The 15171-nt window shown below is 45.7% G+C and overlaps 1 protein-coding gene across 2 annotated transcripts in view; it reads right to left on the reverse strand.

The window, feature by feature from the left end:
• Positions 1 to 15171, reverse strand: part of SLC23A2 (solute carrier family 23 member 2) — a 57260-nt gene that overhangs the window by 20397 nt on the left and 21692 nt on the right. For both annotated transcript variants that reach the window (XM_069877728.1, XM_069877729.1), the window contains exons 2-5: positions 10317 to 10602; positions 10043 to 10141; positions 3787 to 3903; positions 2486 to 2643 (exon numbers count right to left, since the gene is read on the reverse strand). In XM_069877728.1, the coding sequence (XP_069733829.1) occupies positions 2486 to 2643; positions 3787 to 3903; positions 10043 to 10141; positions 10317 to 10448 (506 nt within the window). In that variant the 5' untranslated portion in view covers positions 10449 to 10602. The remainder of the gene's footprint in view (positions 1 to 2485; positions 2644 to 3786; positions 3904 to 10042; positions 10142 to 10316; positions 10603 to 15171) is intronic.

A 15171-nucleotide genomic window follows, 5' to 3' on the forward strand; every position in this document is an offset into this window, starting at 1 on the left:
AACTGCGGAAATGTTCTCTTTGCACGCACGTTTAGTTATTTGAAGACCCAAACTCAACTGTTAAACACAAACATGTGCAAGTGGAAGCCACTGAGAGTAAAAAGAAACCCCAGGTGGGGCAGAGGATGGATGATGCCGGAAGACCCGAGCGCACTGGTTTCTGTAGAAGCCCCAAATCTTTCTGTGTCAAGCAACAAAGAGAAGGAGCCCAAGATCAGTTGGGGAAAACCAGAAGATGCCAAACTTCAGTTGTATGAAGACGTACAAGTCTCAGGAAGCATAAAAACTAAGCTACTTCTGGTTAGTTTGAGGCAGAAGCTGGAAGAAGCACAGAAAAACCAAGCTTTAAGCTCATCTCCAGCCACAACTCCACATTTCTTACACAATTGGAAGATTTCAAACCAGTAAATTCAGGGAGGAGGCACTCAATAGCGAACAGTAAAACGTCTCAGACACCAACTCCTGCTGAGGTCAAGCTCCCAAAACCCTTTATCAAGCACAAGGGGGAAAAAAAATGGGGAAAATTTTCTCTTTCAACAGCTTCCATTCTGCTGCTCTGTCATGGGAGTGAACTTGTCATTCAAAACAGCAGAGTCGTTCTATAAGTTTAGAAAGAGATAATAAAAAAATAAAGGGAAAGGTTTTTTCAACGGAAAGAAGAGGAAAAAGCTGGAGAAGGCTAAACTAACAACTGAAAGAAACACTAGGAAACTGGAGAGATCTGGAATATTTTTGCATGAAAAGCCACAAGCGATCTACCCTGGGCTTGTCTCCCACACCCTACCGTGATAACTCCTCCACCCAAAGATTCTGTTTCTTAGATAAATCTTGAAAAATGGGGGGGGGGGGTGCCCATTCGTTTCTTACTGGAAGGCAGAATTGCAGTGCTCATTGTTCTTCAATTGAAAGTGACCCACAAATCATTCCAGTATCCATATGAGGGCACATTCCTAAAATACGCACTTTTCTTCTGGTTTTACTGATCGCTCTCGGTTTATTCAAGAAGTTGCAGAAAAATTTTCAGCCTGGAGAAGAGAAGGCACTGGGGAGACCTTAGAGCAGCTTCCAGTACTGGAAGGGGCTGCACGAAAGCTGAGGATGGGATTTTTACAAGGGCCTGGAGTGACAGGACGAGAGGGAATGGCTTCAAATTGGAAGGGGAAAGATTTAGATTAGACAATAGGAAGAAATTCTTCACGATGAGGGTGCTGAGACCCTGGTCCAGTTTTCCCAGGGAAGAGGTGGCAGCCCCATCCCTGGAGGGGTTCAAGGCCAGGTTGGATGCGGTTTGGAGCCCCTGATCCAGTGGGAGGTGTCCCTGCTCATGGCAGGGGTGGAACTGGATGGGTTTTGAGATCCCTTCCAACCCAAACCATTCCATGATTCTACAACTCTGCTGGTTTCAGCTGTTCCCACATTTTCACAGAGCCAATAGAAGGGTAAGCAAACGTGTCCAACATCTCTGCACTGTTTACTGTAGAACACACTTTTTTAATAATGATGTATCTTCATGCTACTAAAGCGTACAACATCCCGTTCTCAGCAGCACCAGGTTTTTACAAGTATTTGCTAACACCTGAGTCGGGCTGTTGCGTAGCTCAAGGAAGAGGAGACCATGGGAGAGGAACCAGCAACCCTGCAAACCTCTGTATTTCCTTCCAGCTCAGGGAAGCGTCACCACTTGCGACTAACAAGCAAATCCACGTGATTTGTTTGCACTGAAAGGGATCAGAGACACTCAGTTCATAGAATCATATTATCATAGAATCACCAGGTTGGAAGAGACCCACCGGATCATCGAGTCCAACCATTCCTATCAAACACTAAACCATGTCCCTCAGCACCTCATCCACCTGTCCCTTAAACCCCTCCAGGGAAGGTGACTCAATCCCCTCCCTGGGCAGCCTCTGACAGTGCCCAATGACCCTTTCTGTGAAAAATCTTTTCCTAATGTCCAGCCTAAACCTCCCCTGGCAGAGCTTGAGGCTCAGAGAATAACAACTTGCCCTCATAATTTTTCTCTGCCTTTTAAAAATGACAAGCACTTTACTGGAACCAGCACACGATTTGCTCTGAGACTCACCACAACCACCCAACTGTTGCACAGCATCACTCAAGTAAATAATAAAAACATCAAAACGAGCTCCTCTTTCCCAGGGCGTCAGAACTTTTCTTTTCCTCCACAAACACATCTACCTTCTCCATCCTCATGGATTTCCCTCCTCCTTCTTCCCTCTCCCCGCCTTTGCTATATTTTCTTACCCTTGGAATGCCTTCTCTGATTTCAGATCCACTTTTTTTTGGGAGGTGCTTTCCAAAAGCTTTTTCTAGCTGCCCTGCGTGTGACCTGCTATCTTGCATTTCACGTTTATCCTTTGAAAACAGATCCAACTACCTGTTGGATCCTGGACTGCATCCTGGAGATCCCAAGAGATGCCCTGTCTGATCAACATTTCAACAACTAGAAGCAAGTCCCAAATCTCACCTGCACCCAAAAGTTGTTTGTAACAATGTAGTGATGCCCACGCAGAAGAAAATGGTCCCAATCAACTGGCTGGTAGCCCACTGGTCAAATCCAACACACATGGCATCAGCAAGCAAGAAGGGCACTGCTATAGTTCCACTGAAACACGTCAGGTAATGCTGTGAAGAGAAAGATGGTTCGTTAATACTGCAGCTGATATCAGTAAGTAAATAAACCTATGACCACCTTTCCTTTTGCGTTGGATATTTTTGCTTTTGAATTCTCTAGCAAAGCTCTCGCTTCATGGTCCTCAGCATTTCTCCAAGGATTTTCCTTCCAAACCCAACCACTGCTAACGATGGTTATTTCTGTAGGATAAACTAGGTTATTTACATTGCTGCACGCCTGCTGGTCTCGAGGAGGAGGCATCGAGGTAACCGCTGAAAACAGCTTCCAACTCAGAAAAGAAGAGAAATAACCCCACACGCTTTCAACCATGCCAAAAGATGAACTTGGAGCTGACACAAGGTAGGCTGCACACATGCTCCTCAGTACCAGAAGCTGATTTAATCCAAATATTTTAAGAAAACAAATAAACAAGAGTCACCATATTCAACAATGCAAGTGAAAATATAATCCCTACAGAACTGCCTGTCCTTGAGGAAAGGCAGAAATAAAAAGGATGAATTGGAATGTATTTGTTCAGAGATCTCGGCATACTTGATAGATATGAACAAATTCTCAGCATTCCTGTGGGACGGATATTGTTACCGTTCAGGAAAGAAAGGAGATGAAATGAACTGTGTCGCTTCACAGGAGTGAGTGGCTGAGCCAGGAGTGGGGTCCAGCCCTGCTGACTGCAGGAAGCACGTTCTCTGCCTCCAAGGAGTGTAGAATTTCCCTGCTTACTGACCTACAGGTCCAAGATGATGCTATCAAGCTCACAGAATTGAAATGGCTAAAGCAGCAGCTTTAATATTCAAAACTTCAGGACTAGACCACTCTGTCTCCATCTTTAATTCCAGAGGTGACAGATGGAGCTCATCACTTAGCACTTACTCACCTATTTACTAAGAGCTGCTTAGAAAATGAAATATTGAAGTGAATCTCACAAATGCACAGCCCAGTGTTTGATTGAGATCGTTATCAACACAGTAATCTTTGCGATCAACTGCAGAAGAAACCATCCTAACGCTTCTCCAAATGTATGAGGGCATGAGAAGAATAAAACTATCACACACAAACGCAATGAACTACACAGAAAAAGCTAACCAATCTTTAAAAGTTACAGAAAATATTGATACATCTCTTCTGAAACTTACCTGTAACCCCAAAAATATGCAGAGGTACCATGGAGGAACATCTTCGATAGTGTAGATCATGTCAGTTCTCTGCGCATCCAAACTGCCACTGCTGTCCAGCGTCTCAGCCAATGAGCTCTGTCATGATAAGAGGAAAAAAAAAAGCATGGGAGGACACAAAGGACAACAGTAGGTTACCCTTACGTAGGGACCTGAGCGATCAGGCAATGCCCAGACATTACAAGGTTGGGGTAACACCTCCAGGCAATGTCCACGTTACAGTTTTAAAGCCTTTTACCTCTGAAGATAGCTCATCTCCAGCTGTAACCACTGAACCAGGACCCAACATGCTCACTTCTAGAAGCTATTCCCTGCTTCGTTATTCTAACACAACAGTTGTTGGGTTATGATACAACTGATCGCAAAGCCAATCCAGTTCCACCCCTGCCATGGGCAAGGACACCTCCCACCGGATCCGGTTGCTCCAAGCCCCATTCAACATAGCCCTGAACACCTCCAGGGATGAGGCAGCCACCACTGCTCTGGGCAACCTGGGCCAGGGTCTTCCCACCCTCAGTGTGAAGAATTTCTTCCTAACGTCTAATCTAAATCTTTCATTTCCAATTTAAAGCCATTTCCCTTTTCCCCATCATTCCAGGCCCTTGTAAAAGCCCCTCCCCAGCTTTCCTGGAGCCCCTTTCAGTCCTGGAAGCTGCTCTAAGGTCTCCCTGGAGCGTTCTCTTCTCCAGGCTGAACAACTCCAACTCTCTCAGCCTGTCCTCATAGCAGAGATGCTCCAGTCCTCAGATTATCTTTGTGGCCTCCTCTGGGCCCATTCCAACAGTTCCATATCTTTGTGTTTGAGATTGGACACAGGACTCCAGGCGTGGTCTCACGAGAGAGGAGAAGGGGAGAATCTCCTCCCTTGACCATTAAACTTAGATATTGGTTTTTTTAAAAAATAAGAAATATAACAAAGAAGAGAAGGAAGATGTGGCACTAAGTCGACCAATAGCCTGGATATTCTCATGTGAGAGCCCAAAACCACGGGCAAGAAATTTCCTAATTACAGTAATTGCTTCTCCACTTAATTCTTACTCACTTTTGGTCATGGTTAACCTTTTTTTAGCCACAAGATTTATTATTTTTGGTTCCATCTCACATTGAAGAAGTCAAGAAGAATGCTGAACCTTAGAACTGAACACACCCATGGTCAATTCGCATCAGTCCTTTTCCGAACCAACAGGAACTGAAGTGAGGCCACATTCTGACCTACCATGTGTCCAAACATGCAGCTAGTCCACAGGCAACTGACCACACACATCAAAATCCCTGCAGATTTTATGTTATAAGCAGATTCATCTTACTCTGTTCTTTACAGCTAAGTGGAATCGTTTTGTTCAAGTGCTCTGGTTGGGAAACTCCTGAGAACCAAACCACAACGCTTCAAAGCCCAAAGAGCAACAACAAAAGTAGGAGGAAGTATCAGATTCTATCATTTCAGCTCAAATAGCAAGAAATACCTTATGTAATCACTGTTCTGACCCAATCCACACAAGAGCATAACAACCTCACGTGAAGGAGCCCTACTAAAAGACCAGGAACCTCGCCAGACTCGTGACTTTGCCTCAAATGGTCTTTACTTCTCCAAAAATCACAACACCTCCACAGACTGTACTTAGATAATCGCTATTTGGCTTTCTCCTGACCAGATTCTCTAAAATTGAGAAATGCAAAGATCAGGAACTTGAGTTTTAGTGCCTCACCTCATAGTGATGGGAGGGCACCCAGCAGTAATAAACCTGCACACACCTTGTCTCCAGCTGGAGCTTAGGGAAAAACGTGTACATCCTCAAGTCATAGAACCATAGAATCATGGAATCACCAGGTTGGAAAAGACCCACTAGATCATCGAGTCCAACCATTCCCATCAATCACTAACCCATGTCCCTCAGTGCCTCATCCACCCATCTCTTAAACCCCTCCAGGGAAGGGGACTCAACCCCCTCCCTGGGCAGCCTCGGACAGGGACCAATGACCCTTTCCGTGAAAAAAATTTTCCTGCTGTCCAGCTTGAACCTCCCCTGGTGGAGCTTGAGGCCATTCCCTCTCGTCCTGTCCCCTGTCCCTTGGGAGAAGAGCCCAGCTCCCTCCTCTCCACAGCCTCCTTTTAGGTAGTTGTAGAGAGCAATGAGGTCTCCCCTCAGCCTCCTCTTCTCCGTGCAGTGCAGTGCAGATCCACGGAAGGAGGCAGAGTGGTTGACCCAGTCAGGAAGAATTAGGAAGACTCAACAGCCAACGTGGGTATGGACAAACAGCAGGATATAGATCATCATCAGAAACTTTTTCCAAGAACTTATTTACCCTGAGAAGCTCCAGGGAAATTTTCTGTGTTATAAGGCAATTTTGTTAACCTCTCCCCAGAGACTACACACACACACACACACACATGTATTAAACCCCATGTGTGTTGAGGGGGCTGGAGAATAAGTCTTATGAGGAGCGGCTGAGAGAGCTGGGGGTGTTTAGCCTGGAGAAGAGGAGGCTGAGGGGAGACCTCATTGCTCTCTGCAACTCCCTGAGAGGAGGTTGTGGAGAGGAGGGAGCTGGGCTCTTCTCCCAAGGGACAGGGGACAGGACGAGAGGGAATGGCCTCAAGCTCCACCAGGGGAGGGTCAGGCTGAACAGCAGGAAAAGATTTTTCACAGAAAGGGTCACTGGGCACTGGCAGAGGCTGCCCAGGGAGGGGGTTGAGTCCCCTTCCCTGGAGGGGTTTAAGGGACGGGTGGACGAAGCGCTGAGGAACATGGGTTAGTGACTGATGGGAATGGTTGGACTCGATAATCTGGTGGGTCTCTTCCAACCTGGTGATTCTATGATTGTACGCCAACTTGTTGATGGCATGTAGAAAGTCCTCTCTGGGCACAGATAGACAACCACTAACTGATTTATGCTCTCCATTTGAAAGTGACATTTATAGGTCTTGTAACGACAGAATTTAAAGCTTTAAGGCGCAATCGCCATTGCAACATCTGTCCTTGGTCCTCCAAAACACCAGACTTAGTCTGATTTGGAAGAGGCCACTTTCACCTTTGCCAAACCTTTGGAAGATAATAACTAAAAGGAAGTGCCATAAAAGAGCCCAAGAGTGATGGATGAGGAATGTGGGGACAAGGGCGAGGTCTGGCTCTCCCGCCGGTAAGTCACTGGGTAGTTACAGCCCTTTCAGATCCTGAGCGTGTGCCTGCTGGTTTCTCTCATCGACTGCGTGCTGCTGCTTGCCAAGTGTGGTTGGGAATCGCTGGGAAGAAGCTGCTCCTTTCCAAGGGAGATACTCATCGGAGAGGAGCTCTGGTTTTGAGTTTTTAATTGGCCAAAGGTGAGACAACACCAAAATAAAAAACCACCACTGAATAAGTATAAATGGGGAGGAATGAGACACAGATAATGGTGGAGCAAAATGTTAGAGGGGCAGAAATCCAACGTAAATCAACAAACCCACCCGAAAATCTGAAGAAGCAAACACCAGCAACAGCGCAAGACGAAGGCTCTGGTACCAAGTATGAGGTACATGGGAAGGACCAAAAGAAAACTGATTAAATGCAGGAAACAAGAGTTTTAGAGAAATACCTTAAAGAGCAAACGACACATTCAAATTAATTCTATTAAGCAATAAGTAATATCGGAGCGCTTATTTTATAGGGATGCAGCAATGTAGTTATTACTCATGGAGGCTAATAGTTTGTTGTTTCAGGTAACAGAGACTGTGAGACAAGGTAAGCACTGGACATCCCCCCCAGCAATTAAGTTCGTTTCAGCCCTCTTTGCTAAAGGCTTTTTTTATTCAAGGTCTTTCCTCTGCTTTTTTAGTGAATTGATTGCTCAAGAGGAATGGGAAGCCAAGAACAAACACGCTTCATGCTCACTTCAAGTGAAAAGCAGGAGGTTTGCCTTGGTCTGGATATACCAGACTGTTCATTGCTACAGTTCTCCATTCTTCCACTGTTCTTTCATCATAAGCCACAGCAAAGCTTTAACTCAAGCAGATTAGGTTGATTAAAAGCTCTTTAAGGTGAATTATCATCCGTCATCTACAGTTCTGATCACACAGATCAAGCGGAAGGGAGAAAAACACACGTTTGGTACAACCCGGCCATGAATCATAGAATCACCAAGTTGGAAAAGACCCATCGGATCATCGAGTCCAACCATTCCTATCAAATACTAAACCATGTCCCTCAGCACATGCTTGAATGTCTAGAGATGGTTAATCTTAGTTGCACAATTGCATCCCAACACCTTTGGCTCCAGGCTTTTATCAGATTGTCTCTCTGCACGCTAGTCTGAGCATGCTCCCAAGATCACCCATCACAGACATGTACATGTCAACAGTTGCCAATGTATGTCCACTCAAATATCAGTGTGATCAAGACTGTAGTAGAGACTATGTGAGACACAGAGTCAGGCTGTCTGCAAGAGACAGACACGTTGCGGCATTCATAACAGCCTCACAATGTCACACTAAGAGATCTCTGTTGGAATCGCCTCTTTAGAGATTTTAAAACTGACATTCAGAAGTGGATTTTGATGCCCAAGTTTGAAAACCTTAACTACATCCTTTGGCACCATCCTTGCTCCTGCAGAATCATAGAATCACCAGGTTGGAAAAGACCCATTGGATCATTGAGTCCAACCATTCCCATCAATCACTAACCCATGTCCCTCAGAACCTCATCCACCCGTCCCTTAAACCCCTCCAGGGAAGGGGACTCAACCCCCTCCCTGGGCAGCCTCTGCCAGGGACCAATCACCCTTTCCATGAAATATTTTTTCCTAATGTCCAGCCTGACCCTCCCCTGGTGGAGCTTGAGGCCATTCCCTCTCGTCCTGTCCCCTGTCCCTTGGGAGAAGAGCCCAGCTCCCTCCTCTCCACAACCTCCTCTCAGGGAGTTGCAGAGAGCAATGAGGTCTCCCCTCAGCCTCCTCTTCTCCAGCCTAAACACCCCCAGCTCTCTCAGACGCTCCTCGCAATCCTTGTTCTCCAGCCCCTTCCCCAGCTTCGTTGCTCTTCTCTGGACTCGCTCCAGAGCCTCAACATCCTTCTTGTGGTGAGGGGCCAGAACTGACCCCAGGATTCGAGGAGCGGTCTCACCAGTGCCAAGTAAGTGCCGAGAAGTTACGGCCTCAAAGAAATCACCATCATGATGTTCTTGGTTGGATCCAAGAAAGTTTTATTCTTGTTTCCATTAGGACACTTTGAAAAATTTGGTCAGACTGAGGCTTTTTGGAGATAAGGCTTAACCCCAAAGCCAATTAGATAGAAACACTTCAGAAGAAGGAGCTATTCAGATTTACTGTGATTCTCTTTCTTATTTTAAACAGAAGCTTACGTTCACACTGTCTCTTCTGCAAGATTATTACTGAACAGGCTTGAGGAATGACAGAATTGGGAAAAAAACTGGAAAAATTATAATCAAATTGGTCTCCTTTGTGGCCTCAGCTGAATCTTTCTGAATAGCCAAGGTGCAATCTTTGTTCTCCTAAAGAAAATGTTGAAGGGTTCTTATGAAAGACCTGAATGTTGTCCCCAAAGCGGCTGCTAAATCATAACAAGCAGCCCCTTACATGAAAGGAAGATTAGAAAAACTACATTTATGAGGTTGGAGCTTGGAAGAAACTGGAAAAGAGAGCAGGAAAGACCCCACTTTTGAAGGTGCTCAACACCACCAGTTTAACTGACTAAAAGCAGAAAAAGGGAACAGAAGAGAGCTGGACGACCTTTTCAGGGAAACCACGCAAAGGCCAATGGAAACAACGGCAAAAAACTCTGCATATTGCGAATTCTGAGGTCAGGTCAAAGTGCACCAGGGGTTGCCAACATCTGCTGAGTCATTGCCCATATTCTGAAACCAACAAGCTTGTGACCAGAAGAGTCATGAGGACAGAACTCACCCCCTAGCCTGGTTTGAAGCCACAAGGCAGCATGGCTGGTTGGAGAAAGGAAACCTCTTGGCCAAGTACAGTGAGCGTACACAAATAATAGAACTGGGAAAGCAAGAATGAGCTCTCCCTGGAAGGAAACCTCATTCCTCATGTTCTGCAACCAAAATACTTGTGACCAGAAGAGTCATGAGGACAGAACTCGCCCCCTAGCCTGGTTTGAATCTGCGAGTCAGTGTGGCTGGTTGGAGAAAGGAGACCTCTTGGTCAAGTACAGTGAGTGTAGACAAATAATAGAACTGGGAAAGCAAGAACGTGGAAGGAAACCACTATGTACCTTTTCTGCGATGCCGTTTTCTGTAGTATAGATGGCCATCAGCTCTGTGTCTTCTGTATCCTGATCAGTGCTGGATGTTGCCCCACCGTTTATCACCACCTTAAAAACAAAACAAGAAACACAAGGTCTTAAATCAAACATTTTCTCTGCAGTCACACCTCACATCACTGTTTTCTCCCTTAGTGGCAAAAGAGGTTTTACTGACTTCTTGGGGAAAGAACAGTTTTGCACAACACGGTTAGAACTATGAGCAGCACCTGCATGTGGTACTTACAGGCAAGGTGAAAAAGGTGGGATGTTTAGATTCATCCTCGTATTTGCCTTCCGTTGAGCCTCCCGCCTCCACTGATTTCGAAGTGGTGTTCTTACCAATCCCCATCGTCTCCAGAATGTCGAGGACTTGCATACAGGACCCAAGCGAATGTTCCTGGGATGCCAGGCCAAGTACTAAGGACAATTCCTTATTTCAACAGCGGCCCCTCCAGGAATTACAGAAGCACTTAGAAATCCAGCTGGGACATCAGGGTTGCTTTTTTAAGTATCATCAGCATCAATGACACCTAGAATTGAAGAGAGAAATTAATATTTTCTTGATTACCTAAGATATATGCAGAAACACACCTGTTTGGCAGCCTTGGTTTCCCCTCACGCTCACAACTCACCAACTCTTACCGTTGCTTTTCAATACAATAACTACTGGATTCCCATTTAAAGATAAAGCCAACTAGGGATGTAAAAACCGTGATTATTCTCTCATTCTTCTCTTGTGGTTTAGTATTTGATAGGAACGGTTGGACTCGCTGATCCGATGGGTCTTTTCCAACCTGGTAATTCTATGATTCTTCAAGGAGTGTGAGTTTGTAGACTTATTCAAAAGTTCACCTCTGTGTAAGGAAATCCTTCCTTTTAAATAAACTTATTTTAAATAAAAAATATTCAGGAAGCCTGGACTGGATGGACAGTGAAGGACACCTGAGTCTCTGTGGCTGGCTGAACGAGAAGGCCAGCAGCATCTTGGCTTCTATTAGAAAGAGACTGGCCAGCAGGACCAGGGAAGGGATTGTGCCCTTGTACACAGCACTGGTGAGGCCACACCTCAAATCCTGGGTTCAGTTTTGGGCCCCTCACTATGAGAAGGACATTGAGGTCCTGGAGCACATCCAGAGAAGGGAACGGAGCTGGGGAAGGGGCTGGAGAACAAGGATTATGAGGAACAGCTGAGGGACCTGGGGCTGTTTAGCCTGGAGAAGAGGAGGTTGAGGGGAGACCTCATCACTTGTGCTATGGGAGGTTCATATTGGACATTAGGAAAAATTTCTTCACTGAAAGGGTTCTTGGGCACTGGAACAGGTGTCTGAGGAGGTGGTGGGGTCCCCTTCTCTGGAGGGATTTAAAAGACGGGCAGATGAAGTGCTTAGGGATCTGGTTTAGTAGTGGACAGGTACAGTTGGACTTGATCTCAAAGGTCTTTTCCAGCCTAGCGTTTCTATGATTCATAGACTCATAGAATCACTGGGTTGGAAAGACCCACTGGATCATTGAGTCCAACCATTCCTATCAATTCTATTACAGACAGACAGAAACAGACCTTTCTGCTGAACATCCTCCCCCAAAATCATCCCCATTGCATGAGGGACATTCTGTCTCTTGATGCCGAAGCCACAGCTTCAGGATAAAACTGCATTTTCATTAGGATCAATACTGTTTTGGCACAGGAACGATTATATGGCTTATTGGTTCTGGGAAAACAACTCCAGTAGAGTTTTCCCACATTTGTTCCTTAAATTACTCCTGCCAGGCCATGCTCCTCACACTTCTGCCATTTCCCAAACTAAGGAATGTGAATTAACAGATCTGAATCTAAACCTCCTGCAGGATAGCATAGAAAATTCTCCAGCAAACCAAGTTTCGCAGCCTCTGGTTACTGAGCTTCAGAAAAACCAAGCACATTAATGATGTTTTCAGCTTAATTGCTAGAAGTGGAAAGGCAGCTCATGGCTATTCCAAAAACACCGTTATGGACGCAGGAGAAAGAAAAAAAGTGGGGTTTGGGTTTCTCCTTAAGCCTCCCTTCCAAGCCACTGCTCAGGAAAACCCCAGCACCTTGAACGCCTCCCATAATTGCAATAATAGCACAACTTGAGTCCCTTCTGCTAGGGGCAATTTAGGACTGTGTGAAAAATTAACATTTTAGAACCTCTTAATAGCCGTTAATTGCCCATTTGCTAGAAAATTCTGGTTACCTGAGGTGAAAGAGATACCGATCTTTCAAAGTGATGTGACTTTTCAAGAGAGAAAATATCCATACATGAGAAATACTGTTTGGGCAGCGAGCATTCCTAATTAAATTGAAAGGGAATGAACAGTAGGGCCTTCAAATAAGGGTTTTAATTAAGATTTGTTTCTTAAAAGTAAATATTAAGATAGGATAATTATTTCTCCCTCAAATTTCAGGTTGAAGGAGGAGCCTAGCGTGCTTGCTCACCACCACACCGAGAACAGGAGTTCCCATGTCTACAGTCCCCACGCTTCCCCTTCAGCCGGGGAAACCTCCAGACACGACTGGTAGCTTCAAACCTTCTTGGTTGCTCCTAAATTCATGCACAGACACCGGTGATGGCTCCTCAAATCCTCAGAGGTCTCCAAGCTGCCCCTGCAGCTCTGAAGCAACATCAACAGGTTCGAGGTGTAAGGGGGAATCGGTACAAGTTAAGGGCTGGGGGTAGCTTTAGAGGTTTTGTTTGCTTTTACTGTAGTGGCACTAGTTTTTTTGCAAGTACAGAAGGGAAAAAAAAGAAACGAACTTGCCTTTTGCTGCCAATGCAGACGTATTTTATTCTCCAAGAAAATCAGTGATGGAGACAGGCATTGTTTGCTCTGGCAGCTTTATCATCTCAGATTGCAAAGGAAGAGGGAAAGGGAAGAATTGCACCTTCCTCAGCAAAGCAGCCACATCAATAAACCCCCAGGAAAGCCGCCAGGCTGGAGAGCGAGCATCCCACCCCACAAGCTGCTTGATTCACATCAACTGGCATCTTCACCCACGGACATATAACCATATGGCCATATAACCCTGTCTTGCTCCCCACTGCAAACCAATCGCACTGTGATCTGCTCAGATGTAAGAACTCCTCAGGAATTGTTCTCCAGAATCACATCAGGAGCACGCCCTTGGCTGATTGCTGGAGGTGGAACACACCAGCCAAGAGTGATGGTGTTTGGATGAGGGCTCCCAGATGATGACAAACAAGCAATCCCAAATTAACATGCCTGTTAATCACAGAATCATATAATGGTTTGGGTTGGAAGGGACCTTAAAGCCCATCCAGTTCCACCCCTCTGCCACGGGCAGGGACACTTCCCACTGGATCAGGGGCTCCAAGCCCCATCCAAACTGGCCTTGAACACTTCCAGGGATGGAGGAATCGTTCTTCTTTATCAGAGCTCACCCCACTGACTGAGCACGGCCAAACAAGGTGACTCAAGACATTTTATAGCCCTCCTTAACAAAGGTAACTGATAAGAAGCTGAAAAGTCAGGTAAAGAAAGACAAAACTCACTCAACATCAGCTCAGTCTACACAGTATAAGGAATTATCTGTCACCTTGGGTCAAGCGGAAAGCCTAGAAGTGAAATTTCCAGCAGAGTACCGATCAACATTCACATCTCTCTGTGCACCAGGTTATCTTCTGTGCTCATCCATGATTAACCCAGGAAGGCTGAAAGCTGACACGGGTTCACAACAGTTTAGCTAAGATCAGTATCCACACACAGAACCGTTGCAGGACACAGCCCCGGTACAAGTTCACAGGATCAGAGTGCTCTGGGCTGAAAGGAACCCCACTCAAGGAGAAGGCAATCGTAACATATATGTCTTCTCCCTTGCATTCATTGTTTCCTTTAAAAGCAGCATCAATTGCTGTAATTCTGGCTGAACCTCACTAAAAACATTCCCCAGTCTGAGAACACCCAGAAAGAGCTAAAAAGAAAAAAAATCAGATTTGCTGTGATAGCTACAGCGCTGTTTGAGGACCTTTAACATTTGAATCCAGAGCCTGGTAAAGCAGAGACTGGGGAAACCAAAACCAGTTTCACCTCCAGGCTGCAGCGTTGGGGCAAGAGAGGTTGTTGGGGCTTTTCTGTTTGCTCGGGCTTTTAGTTTTTTTTATTTTTAAGACATCCATTAGAAGAGTTCACAGTTCCTCAGGTCATATTGGCCAGCGATGCTGTCTTTGGGAGCTCCTGGAGGTCAACCCTTTGGAAAGCACTTGGTCTAGACCTTAGATTCCCACCCCATGACTGTCATGATTACTTTCAACTCTGAAAACTACTGTTTTCCCAAAGTATAAGAATGACACAGGGTTTTTCAGAGGGAAATAGCTCTGTTTCCTCATTTGCCAAACCCAAACCAAAGACGTCTTAAAACCACGAGGCTCTCCCCCAAATTCCAGCTGGATCTCAAATTTCTATCAAACTGAGGCAGGCCCATCGTACAAAGATATTACGCAAAATACTCCAGATTTGTGCAGCTGCGGAAAGACTTAAAAGGAGAATCAGAACGAGAAGTGCATTCCTCCCTATCTCTTCGCACAGCAGAGGTGTCAAACAGAAATATCTAGTTCCTACCTGCTGTCCTCTCCTCTGCACCTTAACCGTGGAAAATCAGGAACTGACCTGCATTTAGTGCTCTCAGGCTGCTGTGCAAGGGAAATATTTGTTAAGGAAGCACAGCAGGCACGGTTATAAAACCAGCTGGCAAGGAAACAGCACATTCTTCCGAGCGCACCGATGGAAAAGCTCCCGGGAGCTCCGGAGCCACCTGGGAGGCACCCAGCGCACCACCCAGGGACGGAGCAGGAGCAGATCCAGCCCAGGACCTGTCTGGCTGAAGAGCCAAAAGAGCTCTGTGCATCCACAAAGGAGGGCAGAAACAAATTAAGGCGACAGCTTAATTACAATCTTCAATTTATTATTTGTAATTAGCTGTCAGACTGATGTGAATCACAATAACTTTCTGCTGGAAGCAGAGATGATGCTCAGCCAGAAATCATCCAACCTTACAGCAACTCTAGGTCAGCTTCACCTCAACTTTAAATAAATTCAAACCACTGGAGACGAATAACCCAAAC

The sequence above is a fragment of the Phaenicophaeus curvirostris genome, chromosome 27 (genome assembly GCF_032191515.1).
Source record: "Phaenicophaeus curvirostris isolate KB17595 chromosome 27, BPBGC_Pcur_1.0, whole genome shotgun sequence".
Lineage (NCBI taxonomy): Eukaryota > Metazoa > Chordata > Aves > Cuculiformes > Cuculidae > Phaenicophaeus > Phaenicophaeus curvirostris.